The sequence below is a fragment of the Mya arenaria genome, chromosome 1 (assembly GCF_026914265.1).
Source record: "Mya arenaria isolate MELC-2E11 chromosome 1, ASM2691426v1".
Lineage (NCBI taxonomy): Eukaryota > Metazoa > Mollusca > Bivalvia > Myida > Myidae > Mya > Mya arenaria.
Window position 1 is genome coordinate 3,897,442 of NC_069122.1, and position 15,192 is coordinate 3,912,633.

A 15,192-nucleotide genomic window follows, 5' to 3' on the forward strand; every position below is an offset into this window, starting at 1 on the left:
AGAACAAAAGCTGACTCAAAGACAATTGCAGATTAAAAGATTTATTGGTCTTTGAAGTAATAAATATCCATTCAATGTATTACAACAAATGTTGGACGCATAAAATTATTGCTTAGCCATATTATATTATCAAACCATTTTTAAACTACCGCTATTCAAATTGTCAGAAAACGATTATAATTTTCCAAAATATACTAAATTTTATATTTCTTAACATGAAACACCTGCATGAGATTTCTTTTTAGGTAACAATGCTTTTTATAACACAAGCTCATGTTCGGATGTGAATAACAGGATCATATCGAATATTTCATATATTTTTACCTAAAATGCAAATTTTCAAAATTTTATGATCCTTATAAATTTAGAAGCATGTTTTTGGAAAGAAGAGTAAAAAACTGAAACATTTCATGACATGATCACTCAGGGACAATCTACAAGGCTATTAGGTTACACCCAACCATTGTTACAACCTTCCTTCTTTGAGCAGTCGCCCAGTCTTATATTTCCGCGGGCCTTTCATAATCAGCATGCATGTCGACTTTACGCACCTAATTATACAGACGTTCAACTGTGATCTGTTACAATGTTAAATATCGTTTGTGGTTTTTGTGCATTCTTGCAAGCAAATAAATTATTATCAATGTCCACCTGAAAATATTTTAGTAGGAAATTGACCTTTTTATGCCGTAAGAAAGCCAGTTTAATTTCCAGAAATTATGATAAACAGTTTCTTGACAAAAACAGTATTTCGAACAATGACATAAATGTCATCTAATTTAAAGGACAGGACTGTTGTTCTCAAGAATGTTAAAGCCATTAAAAAAAATGATGACACCTCGGTATGAGTCATGCATAGGTAACGAAAAACATTCACGGTGCATCTCAGGTAGATAAGTACTGTATGTAAATGTAATTAGCTGCAGCATGAGCTCGTAAATATCATTAATATATGCATCCGCATTTAGATATATTAATACTCTATGTCCCATATATCATTAAAACTTGTGATTATCTTGGCAAGGCATTTACAGTCATTCAAATCCTACTTCTCAATAAACAAGCTCGAATTCTTACAAAAGCACTAAAAAAGACAAAAAATTGTTATATAATATCCAGATTTGATGCAAGCCCAAAAATATTTTTTAGATTGAAGCCAGATATTTAATCCAACCCACTAGTAAAAAAAAACGAAAATTTAAATCTATCAACCTTGCGAATTTCGATCCCTGAAAAGGAGTTCTTTTATTCACGTAATTGTCAATCTGGGGCAAATTAACTTCTTACACAGCCTGAAAACTCACAAAATTACCCAGTTTTGTGTTACAAATTTCTATTAGCTGAATAGAATACCCCCATAATACTACATAATTGTCTCATTTTCAACAATCTGTAATTTTTCACATTCAAACCGTCACAGGTAGATTTTCATCATTAGACAAAATACCTTCAATTCAATTTTAATCAGTGGTTCAACAAATTCAGTTCTAGCTTCGAAACATTTTTAAAATATTTTATGTAATTATTTCATTTAAAGTTCAACAACTTCCATAAATCAACAATTTGATATGGTAATTACACAGGTGCTTATATAAACTCTTAGACCATGGCCATTTGTAAATATTCTTTAATATTTCCATTTTCTTTTTCAAATTATACAAAGCTTAGTGAGGTCACATGATTTCTAACTCAGATGAGCATGGCTATTAAATATCTTCGGGACCATTGTTAAAGGTATATAAAGCTATAAGAAAGCAAACTTTTAACATCATATATATATATTGGTTTGATGTGACTTACATTAACAATTTTAAATGCCTCAAGTACTTTATTAAAATGTTTGCAACTTTTAAACCAATTTTCCCGCATATTTATGATTTAAAGCTTGATCATAATTTCAGAATAATTATAATTACAGGCCTTTCTATGCATTTATGCACTTTGTGTAGCTAAACTGTCAACACTAATGTAATGTACTATTTGACTATTATCCATCTGGTGGCATCGGGATCCGTCCTAGGGGCGCGTTGCTAAAGTGATACAATCTCACTGTGTTTTTTTCCACCTTTTTATGCCCCCACAAAGTGGCGGCATATAGGGTTGCCCTTGTCCGTACGTACGTACGTACGTACGTCTGTCTGTCTGTCTGTCTGTCTGTACGTACGTACGTCCCGAAGATTGTTTCCGATCTAATTCTTGAAAACCGTTTGTCCAATCCTCACCAAACTTTAAACACATGTTTGTGACCATAATATCTTGATCAAGTTCGATAGTCATGGAAATCGCTTTAGTCATTTAGGAGTTACGGCCCTTTTTTGCCAAAAATACTTCAAAAATATATTCCGATCTAATTCTTGAAAACCGTTTGTCCAATCCTCACCAAACTTTAAACACATGTTTGTGACCATAATATATTGATCAAGTTCCATAGTCATGGAAATCGCTTTAGTCATTTAGGAGTTACGGCCCTTTTTTGCCAAAAATACTTCAAAAATATATGTTTCCAATCTAATTCTTGAAAATTGTTTGTCCAATCCTCACCAAACTTTAAACACATGTTTGTGACCATAATATCTTGATCAAGTTCGATAGTCATGGAAATCGCTTTAGTCATTTAGGAGTTACGGCCCTTTTTTGCCAAAAATACTTCAAAAATATATGTTTCCAATCTAATTCTTGAAAAGTATGTGTCCAATGTGGATCCAACAAGTTTTTTCCTGCCTGAATGGCGCCATATAACCTATACAGTCTTGCGATGCCGTAAAACCCAACTCAACTCAACTTATCCTATATGTGCAGATTATCCTGAATAATCATTATGGCTTATTTTCTGTGACAAAAAATCGAAGTGGGGGCATCCGTGTCCTATGGACACATTTCTAGTTTGTGAATATATCCACTTTGGGCCCTCTTAAAATTGAGAAAATATAGCAACAAATTATGCATAAATTGTGAATTTACCATAGACTATTTTCCAAACAATGATACAAAGCAAAGCCCCCCCCCCCCCACCCCCAGGGCTTCAAGATCATGGATTCAAAAACAATAAAGAAGATAACACTGCATTTAAAAATAATCTGAACTAGTTTAAATTGTTAAGTTTTCTGGGGGGTTTTACTGTCAAAACAAAATCTTGACGCTATTAGTTGAGTTTATATGTCAACCAGAAATAAGTGCTTTAAGAAAGCTGAAATATGTTGCCTTATCGTCAGTTGTGCTCTATTCTTGGTCTCCGGAACAGCGCGGTGAGGCTGTCGTAACACACAACTCACTTCTAACGATGATCGACTAAATACATGTAGAGAGCAGATTGATTGATCGTCAGTCCTCAATGTGCTCATTATATTATACCAAGGTTATGTGAACATTATAATGATTATGTCACAGCAGTGCACAAGCTGCACAAGCATTTTATCAATATTCCAGGGATAAATATGCATTCATTCTCTCAACAGATTCTTGGTCTATTCTGGTATGCATGAAGTGTCACGTTCTGCAATAAAGCGTAATTATATATATCCATAACACATTCTTTCTCGGACTCAACAATATCATTCAAATCAACTATTTACATTGTCATACAACAAGAACTCTGGCATTCAACAAAAACCAGAACTTCTGTAACAAATGAATCTGTAAAACACAATGGACATACATGGAAATAGAATGGTTAAAAAATTGTAGGTCATATAACAGAAGAACAGATTGTTACGTTGTCGAGGTCCAGAGTCACACAACAAATTAAATTTCATAGAAGTAACATTGTGGCCAGTCCAGGATCAAACCTAATATCACTGGACCAGAAAACCCACATACTTTCTGACCTATAAACAAGGTTCTCTCAATAAAAACAATGTGCAATTTTTTTTACCAATTGACTCTGGTATCACAGGACCAGAAAAGGCACATACTCTTATAAAGACCTCAGCCCAGATGACACTACTACCAAATGATGTCTTTATGACCCCTCCCCCACCCCAGCCCCCACAAAACACAAAATATTTCAATTTAATTGATCCTTTCTTAAATGTTCACTGTTGTAGTTAAGCGAGCTTATCATACATTCCAATACATGCGTGAGGACAGATGACAATGAAAGGTTTCTAAGTGACATTTTTGCTTCATATTACCTTGTAGCCTATAAAAAATCCCCAAGTAACGAAATCATTCCAGAAATCTGACAGCTGTCTCTGAGGAAATGAAAGTGCTGAAAGCAAATAAAAAAATGCAAAACCAAAGCAAATATTGCAATCTCCACTGTTTGAGGACATGGTATCAAGTGTTTATCACTCACATGTGATAAAACTATTTGCCCAAGCTGTTTGACATCTTGTTAATTAAATTTATATATCAATATACGAATATTTGAGCTATCAAAGTAGCATCTATATTGATAACTTTATGTTAGATGAGAAGGGCATGTTATGTGGTGTCAAGCCTCAATGTAACAAAATTGAGACACAGTGTCATGAATAACAAAATTTGTTCCATAAAAATGCACTCTCAAAGATTGACCGTTTTGGTTACTCTTTGTTTTTTGTCTTAAAATACCCCACACGTGTAAATGTCTGAAATGTCGTGATATAAGACTGCAGATCCGATCACAGAGCTTACGCCAGTCAATTGTAACCACGCATCCCCCCCTCCAGGTCTGGGGGTATACCGGGGATATTCACAGGGAAATGGGCCATGTTTTTACCTACCAGGTGGCCCCGCAGTGCCAAGTGCATACGGTGGTTTGCTTACCTAGAATGTCCCTGAGGTGCGGGGGGATTTGGCAGGGATTTTACCAGCAGTTTGTCTCCACAGGGTGGGGATTTTACCTGGGATTGGCTGGACTGAAGGTGCCTGCTATTTCTGGAGGGGCGTGGTTACAATTGACTGGTGCATAACACATAAAAGTTTACAAAACAATCTTAAACATGGTACAATAACAATTGAAGCGAACCAGAATTTTTTATAACAAATGTGATATATATATATATCATTTGAACTACTTTAAAATTGGAACATTTGGAGAAATAACACTTACCAAAATAAATCTTATTGATCTTTCAACTATTATACTGTGTTCTTTAACAAATTTGTTTTATAACTCTTTTGAAAAGTGCAGATACTTCAATTTTGATGGACAAAACGTATGGCAGTGCAAAATAGGCGACACTTAAAATTCTTCTATTTATAATGCATGACGTGTGATATACCGAAACATCAATAAAACATAAATAAAATTGCTTTCTTTATTTCAATGGTGAATATACACATTATTGTTATCAGAAAAGTAATGGATTTTTTTCTTTGAAAAACCTATATATATTTACACTTAATTGTGGGTAAATTGACACCCATAATTCAATAGAAATATGTCCTCAAAACTACCTTGCAAAAAATTATTGGATATAAAAATTACACAAAGATAACACATGTATATCAAATACACTTGTGATCGGTTATCTATAGGTATTTAAATTATCATTAACATTCTATGAATTTAACAGATATTAAAATGTATCATTTAATTTGGCTTCTAATCAATAATCAATATTTATAGCGATTTTTATTGAGTCATATGATATAGTCCACTTAAAGATCAAAAGACGTCAGGTAAGCAATATCTGTATAGCGAGAATATCTATCTTTTTACACTCCCAATACCAAACAGTCAACAAAAGCTGGCAATAATCTCAACATTTTGGACGCAATCAAGAATAAACATGATTAACAGTTCAAAGGGGATGAGAGCTTGGCACGAAAACATGCTCATTACATTGTAAAACATTTTTCAAATTGTTTTCCGTTTCCCAAAGAATCTGTTCCACAAAAGCTTAAAAGTTAATGCCTATGAGAATGAACAACATTTTTATAGAGTTTAGTTTAACCGCAAAACATGATTATAAGCCCTGGAACACCCACACAAGTGGCTTAAATGTTTTTAAGGAGTAAATCACCTATATTGAACTATAAGGAAAAAATATATATCCTGCGCATATGATATGTAAAACCAGCAACTTTACCCTGAGTGTAAATAAATATTAATAATGGACTAAATCACAAAGCATGTGGGATTGTACAGCGTTGCTTTTTTGCCACAAAGTTTTCAAATTGTGGTTGATGCGCATCCCAAATGGTTATACTCTAAACTTAAATGTTCTTGTATTAAATATATCCATGCATGATGCACACATAACAAAGAGATGACATAAATCCCAGGGGGAATTATAACCTAAAGCGATACTTTTAAACATAATATCAACTGCAAAAGTGAAGGACAATTTCTACCAAATACATCACAGCGTTCCGACTCTTAAACAGTGTCCAGGAATCCGGAGGACACCAATCTTTCATGGAGGGACTCCGAAACCTCCAAGTAAGGTGTGCTGATGGGACACTAGAATGAGTTGGAAGAAAGTTAAGAAAGAACCTCCAAATGAAAGCAGAAAGTAATAAACAATCAAAGTCCTTGACCCCATAGTGAGCGCATAGTCTCAGCATGAGCCTTATTATATATATATTATATATACATATTATAGTTATACTGCCTTTTTTAAGACCTCTTCATATAAACAGTGTATTCTGCCAACCATGCATGTCCAATCATTAAATCAAAATGTGATTTACATGAAGTGAAAAGCATTAATGTTAAGAATCGATCGCTGCATGACATTCAATGGCAAGATGCATAATAGGTGTTGCTTTCTAAAGGTATTATAAATAACAGTATTATAGTTTAACTCAATACCTGATCTTTAAACTAGATCATGTAGATCTACATTAAATATTAACGCACAGTAATTTACCATTAAAATAAATTTTACAAGGGGTGTGACTAAGAGCGCTTTACTGAGACAGAAGTGAGAGCACAGATTTTATCATGTAAATCTTGGTTGAGGAAGATAACTTCTGACATACATTATGATATCCTTTGTGCAATATTAACCAACACCCACTTGTTACACTACCGCCTGGTCTGGCACCTGTCTGGATTTCTTTCCTGCTACTGGTATTAATATTGCATACAATAAGACTGACATCTTCATGGCTTTAAGTGTCCAGAATCAGAACAACAGACGTCTGAGGACAAACCGCAATCAATTGATACCAGAAACTAATCTGCAATTTTCCATTTACTGACTTTCTGATTTGAGGCCCTATGAGTTGTCTAGTCCAGATCGATTTTATTTGTCATTGGATAAATCAAATAGTTTTAATAAAAATTCTTAATATTTGGGGCCTCATGAAGCAAGCTGCCATAATCATTATCATGTACTTGTGCATCTTACAGTCTATAATGTTCAGACTGTTCTAATTATTTAAATATAGAAGAAGAAAAAACAATTGCAATGTGGTAAAAGTCTTTCAAGCCCGGTTTTCTTGGGCATGTGGGACCCAAGCAGTTGAGAGTTCCAGTCATCGAAACAAGTCTTTTGGATGAAAAAGCCCAAGAACTTATAAATACTACTGCTTGGCATGGCATTTTTGAACAAGTCCTGTTGTATAAAACATGGAAAACATTTTACCAGTGAAGGGCATGTAGACTTGTGCTAATTTCGACCACTGGAGTTTCAGTCCCACCCGGGTCACTACTCATGGCCTTTGTCCCTAAGAAGTTACTGCTGACTGTCCCAATATTTTGTTATTTAACATGTAACTTGTTTACAATTTTTCAAATTGTTTTGATTACACTTAACGTTCATTTTATCATTAGAGTTTATGATATACTCCACTATTAATAGTAGACATTTACAATTTTGCAATTCATCGTCAAGTAAATTATGAGGCGCAAACAGAGATTAAGGACACTGTGTGTACATTTGTATTTATCTTGTTTATGTCATTGATATAAATTTCATAATTAATACCCCATGTCATACTTAATTTCCCATCGTCAAAGGTATTTCCACTCTATATTCTTCACATCAACATTCCAATATTGAAATATGAAAATAATTTCAAATCTACACAACCAAAGATAAAAGGGTTTTGTGGTAGTAAGGGCTGTTGACATTGGTTTAACCGGGATTTACTCCAGTAGGACATGGCTTTAATGTAACCGGCATGTACTCGGAGACACATTTGTTACTATTGTGGTGTTGTCATGTCACAGCTCTAAATCAGGCCTTCAGGTCAATGATATGAGCTTCGTTAGTTATCTAAGTCAAAATTTTGTACATATCATGTTAGTATTAATAGTATGTCCATTTTCCATAAAAAAATGTCAATTTACTTACACAGCTTTCATATTTGAAATACTTTTAATAAGACTTTCAAATACATATATACATGTATATAATGATAATCAAAGTATTCAGTACCAACAATCGATACCAGCACAACCCTGAACGCCCAAATCATTCTTACCTGATGAAATATTAAACATTTTGGGGTTTGTTTTACATGTGTATGCTTATAAATACATGTTCAGGCTTATTCAAGAAATTCTCAATTTCAATGACTTTAGAACCAATAAACATTGCTTTTGGCAGAAGAATGAATTAATCAACAAAAAATGAAAAAGTTTTCATATTTGTCAATCTGTGAGTGTGCAGCTTTAAGAGAAGTGCATTACATTCTAAAGACACAGTTAATTATCACAAATTAACCAAACCATGTACCATACATTGGTCTGGAGCATTATAAAGCATACAATTAATTTACTGAATAGGTGAATCCATAATTTAGCATAATGTCATTTGATGATCAACAAGAATCTGAGCTACATGTGATCATTATGTAACTTAATGTTTATTAACCTTAAATGTTTGCCATTCAATTGGTTGCTGTGTGCATATCATTAAAAAAAATGTGAAAAAAAATATATTACTTCTTTCAAATTCTTGCAACATATCAAGTTACCCAGACAACATGGCTATAACACAGCAATTCTGCCAGAGTTTTCAAATTAACACTATTATATTCTTCAGGATTGCAAAACATACCAAAGTTTTCAATTTAAAACTCATTTTATTACCACAAAAAGACATATATAGCAAAATAGTCGTCTAACCAGCATAACAATTTGTTGATTGTAAAGATATCAACATTATTTGCAAGTTTGGAGTTTATAAAGACAGCACGTGGTGGTCCATCTATTAGAAATTAAATATTGAATAGAGGCTTTGTATTCTCCGCTGTTTGCATAGATGTTTAGTATACAATCTTCTAGGTCAGACACTTCAAGACACCTACGATACAGGTTTGTCCTTTGAAATAACTTTGCACTAATACGATATGTAAACATTTTATTAGAGTGCGGAATTTGTTTTAACAATTTATGCAGACTTATACCTGGGTTTAAATGAGAACAAAGAATGAACATGAAATATCAGGATATGATTTTAAACAAGCGCGTCCCCACCTTTAATGTTTACATAAAGAATGAATTCATTTTTGGAAGTGATTACATATTTTGCATATTTAGAACATTAAAATGTTTTACTTAATTTTCTAACAAGTCATTTCAATATTAAGACCCAATGTAGATTTTATATTTAAACCAAAACTACTAAATTCTTAATGTACTCTTATTGTTCAGAGAACAGGTACTGCACTGTTGAAAATCTCTCTGTTAAACCAAATGGCTCCAAACAGCCCTGAGTACCTTAAACAATTCAGGTTTATGCAAATGCATTTAATTCTTTTATAATTATAATCAGGGTTTCCGCCAGCCCTTTATGGCTTGTCGGGCCCGACGTGCCTTCCGCTGGCAAGGCCAATTACCGACACGCGTAAATTATGCCGACATGCTTTAATCCGCGTAGCGACAATCCTTATCAAAACAATCATCAGTTTTAACAATACACAATTTTGTTGCGATTGCAACGGTTGACTGACAGCCAGAAGGCGTGTCGGGACTATTACGACATTTGTATCAGCCATTCAGGATCGACGACAGCATGAAGGCGTGTCGGTGAGGTTCAACAGTGCCAATTAACCAAACTCCTCCTATTCTTTATCAGAATGGGAATGTGTGAAAAACACCACTGTCGTAATTGCGACCTTCATCCCTATAATCATCTATGAACGCAAAGTTAACAATAAGTGTTAATTGATTTCGGTAACATAAATCATGTGTCGTTTTATTTTGTTTCTTAATCCCGAGTCCGTTTGTTAACCAATTATTAAATTATAATTGAGAACCGTGTTAAGATATCTGTTATTTACAAGGGTTATGCTATGTCGTCGTAATTAATTGAGTCGCGTTCCCGTCTTAAAAGTGTAAAGTTATATTTTGTGAAAATCTGAAAATACACATTACATTGCCTTTAAGTTATTATTTAGCCAACCCGGCTTTAAAAATATTAGCTGTTGCAGCTTTAAATACGAATACACGAGCAGTCGCTTTGCTCCGGACTCTTTTGTGTTCCAGCATGCAGCGTGCTTTACACGTTTTGCTGTGACATCAACGGTGTCAATATAAATAATACCCGCACTAAACGAAACATGAGTCGATCAATATCGTCGATATATTTTAATTGTCGGAAAACTTGAGAAATACCAATAATCAAGGAAGAGAAACCATGAAACCTTTTCACAAATAATTTTAATGTTAATCGGACTTTTAATAGTTGGTAATTCTAAATCATGGGAACATAACTGTAAACTTGTTTAAAATGCAGGAAATTGCACCATTTTGGATACGAAAATATAAAAAAAATCGACGTCGGGAGGGGTGTCGGGAGGGGACACCCCTCCCAAACCCTCCCCTTCCGACATGCCTTATGAAATTCCTGGCGGAAACCCTGATTATAATATTAATGAAATGCATGTAACCAGGTCTCAACTTAAATTAGTCAAAACAAAGACCATTACCTGCCGATGTTGTCTCCGATGGTATACTTGTCAGTCAGCGGTGCTGTAACGATGCTGGTGCTTGGCGTGTAGACAGCTGAGCTCTGCGTTGACTTGATTGCATTGTGGTAGTGTAGGTTCGGCAGTCCATTTGTTGTCATGGTGGCCAGAGTTGGTTCAACATTGGGCACGAAACTGCAGCACTTGGCAACACTGGACGCTCAATATTTTTTATCCAAAAATCTAAAAACGAAGTAATGGAATATATATGTATACAAAAAAAGACAGTTCAGAATGGGGAAATGATGGGTTGGGTTTGGGGTTCTCAACTAGAACCTGCATGCAGCCAAAATGGATGGTTCAATTAACCATAGGGAAGATCAATTCCTTTATTAGTAGTACTCCATATAAACAGCCCCTTCCAAGTCTTTTGACGATTTATGATTGGGTGACTCTACGAAATGAATGTCCAACTGTTATTTTAATGTGCATTATTGTGGCAAGATTAGTAGATACCGATATGTTGTTTGCATATATATGATTTTTTGTGTCGAATTTAGTGTTCAAACAATTTGATATTTACGGATCTTGGAATCTGAATGACTTGTTTCTTCACACTACTGATTTATAACTCCAGTATACTCAATAAGTTAGACCCTCATTCTGTTTCCTTATGCCGATTTTCGCTTTTGCAATGAATTAATAAACTCTCCACGGAGTTTGGATTTTCCTGGAAGTCTGATCAGACAACTGAAAAATTACGATTGTGGTGTTTTTGATGGAGTTAACTCACAAATATTAAAGGAAACTTGAGGATTATAATATTCATTCAAATTAATCTTGTTTGAATAAAAATGTCAATGGATTATGATGGCTACAGTAACTTGCTGTAATTATTTTTCCCATGCCCTTTAAATTTAGATCTCAGTTCCACTTCTGAGAAAATATTTGATTTACTTTAAAAACAAACCTCTGTCCCATGCATTTCAGACTGGGAATTGTGCTCTTGTTGACAATGTTTGATTTTATCATGACTGAATAATGGCATTTTTTTTTTATTTAGTATAAATGTTGATAAATACATTACACTCAAAAATGGCAATGTTACTATTTGAAGAATTTCAATATTGAAAGTGACGGGGGTCAAGCACACATTCAAAGTTCACTGTATTCCTGCCTCGTTTTCTGTGGAAAATTCCCCAAAATGTTTTAACTTCCTTGCCATCACTTTTGAAAGTTTTTTCCAAAACTTAACATGGATGTTCAAGTCTTTTGAACAAAAATTTATTCTCTATTATTATACAACAATTCTGACAAAATATGATATACTTTGCATCTTAACTGATGCCAACTCCACAAAAATACCGGTAATTACAACTATGAAGCAGGTTTGAATTATCTTTCTGCTTGATAATACTTAGCGCTTGGATCGGTCTGATCTTGGCTTACCAGAAACACAGTTGAGTATGGTTGCATAGAGTCACCAAAATAACAGTCGTCATAGACTTTGAAGTTGCTGTTGAAATGGACTATCCCTTGCAGTGAGCAAGGAAAGTCACTCTGGGTCTAACTTGATTAGTGTACTGTACCAGAACCAAGTACACGAATTATGTTGAATTGATTGATGGAATGACAACATTTAATTTTAATAATAACATTGAATTTCCAAAATTTAAGTCACTGTGTGTGTTAACAGCTGATTCAGTGATTGAACATCAATAAACAAATAAAACGTGTTTAAACTTAGTGATTCCACCACTTCCTTAAAATGTCCCAGTGGTCATTCTTATGAACCCTTAGTTATTTTCAGTGCTACACTTTTTTATCATCTTTTTGACATTTTGAGTGATTTTAAACAAAAAAAAAATCTAATTAAAATTACTTTCCCCACCCACTCCTTTAAAAAGCCATTATTTAAGTAAAATTTTGCGTTGGATCAAACACTCATTTCAAAGACTTCATCAAATCTCGCATCATCTCAAAAAAATTAAAGGGAAAATACCTTTAGACTAATCAATGTTTCTGCTTCAATATTTCCGACTTTTGTTTTATTTTATTAAAATCCCAATAAATTCCGACGTTAACTTTGTTTACCTCCGCTGTTTTGTTCCGAAATGATGTTACACGTTTTCAGAATTTTAATTAAACGAAAATTGAATGTCGCCTGCACTAGTTACCTCCCTTTGAATATTGTTTTTCCTTTGTATGTTTCAGCCCTGCATGATAAATACTGTAATTTAATGTATATAAGTGAAACGTTTGAATTAAAATACCATATTAATTTTATATACTCTTTATTTCCACTGTTTAGTGATTATACATATAAAGTTATTGACATGTTAAATGCGAAAACGGTAATGACATTTAAATATGTGAACAAACAAAATACGGTGTGCGATAAAACACAATAGCAAGAAATATCATAAAATAATTGTCTATCACAGAAATTTCTATATGAGTTACAAAACCCCGAATTAACCCATAGTCAAGACTTATAAACTAAATATAAACGTTTCCTGCAATTTTTAGTCAAAATGGAACACAGTGAGAGTCTCTGCTTGAAATAGTATGCGAAAAAACATTTCATGTTCAGCCCTTCGAAGAAAGCTTACACAATCAGAATCTCACACAGACTTAGTTCATTAAACAGCTTTTCTCTCAGCCAAGTTGTACCACTACAGTTTTTGTACCTTAACAATAAGGTGTTTACATGGCCAATTCAGAGACATATGAGCTTTACATATTTTACACGTGAATTATATTGTGAGGGATATATTGTATTGTTTTGGGTTTGAAGTACCGTGCGATTAAAACATGCACTACGCCGATTGCATGTATTATACGATCATCTCTACCGTTGACAAGCAACCGAAGGTTTGAAGGGACAACGCTATCGTGTATAGCAAGAAGTCGCGAAAAATCTCCATCACTTTGTGTTCTACCTGTCCATGCAATGCTTTAAAACTTGTTTAGGTTGAAATGGACGATATTCTTCCAGCTATATTTATTAGGGGATGTCGCGGTTCGGATATAAAACAGTTAGTAGTTGATGATATCATACTTTATGAGCAAACGCACAACTCTTGGTATGAATCCTCGTTAATAAAATATTCTTCTCTTTAAGTGTTCACTAGGAATGGTGCACAACTTTTGTAGAAACGTTAGTTTGCGCTTATCTACCTCCTGCTCTATCGGGAACCACCCTAGCAGACTCAATGCCATATCAGTTGGTAGATGTTGTATACGTTTAGCTGCTAATCTGATGTATTTTTCAAGCTTCAGGTGATCATGCACTGATATTCATGTCAGAGTTCGGCACCCCACAATACTGTAGGTATACATACTTTCTTTACTAATTGGCTAAGTGTTATCAGGTTAACTTCACCAATGCAATGGTCTTTTCCATTGCGAGGATTGTGAATAGAGACGCACGTCCTTTTCTGACTCGTACGTCAATTGCTTTGGTGCATTTAAGTGTACAAGTATGATACCCACGTGCTTTGCTGTTCCTGTGCTGGTTATATATTCAGTGCCGAATTTAATATTTGTAGCATTATTGTGTTTGTAAGGACTAAACATTATTGCTTTGCCTTTGTCATCATTGAAGTCATATCCCGACGTAGTATAGTTCTTCACAACATGCAATTGCTTTTCTAATGCTGTTTCATTTCCATATAACAGTGTTCAGTCGTCTGCAAGTATTTGATTACCGCAATGGATACTGTTATAAAGGGTAGAATCGTTGCCGCTAGGTTTTACTTTGTTCAAGAGATCGCATATAAAGAGGAGATAATTCCAAGTGGAAAGTACTCCCCCTTGCCGGATGCCTTGCTTTACATCGAAGTGGCTCGAAGCTATCCCATTTACCAAAACGTATCCTTTAACACCACTGTACATGTTCGCAACTATGTGTAGAAACGTTCTTTTTATCCCAATTTCTTTCATTTTAACAATAATTGCACTGTGTGGGACATTGTCAAAAGCTCCAGCAGTGTCAAGTAGGGCAGCATAGTTCGAATCTCTCGTAGATAGATTCCTGTAGGTTGAAAGAAGCAGTGATTGAGACGAGGTGTTTCTGGTAGGCGTTTTGTTGTATATTTGGAAGCTGTACATTATGCAAAGAACGCCAGTGTGTCAATTGTTTGTGTAGCAGGTGCTCAAATAGATTGTATATAAATGGTAGTAGTATTAAGGGCCAATATATAATCAATGGAATCTGTTTTAGGTTTTCTTTTTTTGTGTATTGGAATTATAATTTCAACTTAACAACTTTCAGGCAAATACTAACAATTAATCATCAATAAAAATAATTTAGCTATGTATATGTATAAAACTTTGCCAACATGTTTTAAATGTTCAGGTGATTTTCATAGTTTCAGAAACTGAACCGCTAATTCTGCATCT

General features: G+C 34.3%; 1 protein-coding gene across 1 annotated transcript in view; it reads right to left on the reverse strand.

Moving 5' to 3' along the window:
* The window catches only part of LOC128231184 (probable serine/threonine-protein kinase fhkE), a 29,131-nt gene extending 16,224 nt beyond the window's left edge, over positions 1–12,907 (reverse strand). The window contains exons 1-2 of the mRNA XM_052943676.1: positions 12,791–12,907; positions 10,810–11,031 (exon numbers count right to left, since the gene is read on the reverse strand). Coding sequence (XP_052799636.1) covers positions 10,810–10,949 — 140 coding nt within the window. The 5' untranslated portion in view covers positions 10,950–11,031; positions 12,791–12,907. The remainder of the gene's footprint in view (positions 1–10,809; positions 11,032–12,790) is intronic.
* Positions 12,908–15,192: the final 2,285 nt, after the last annotated feature.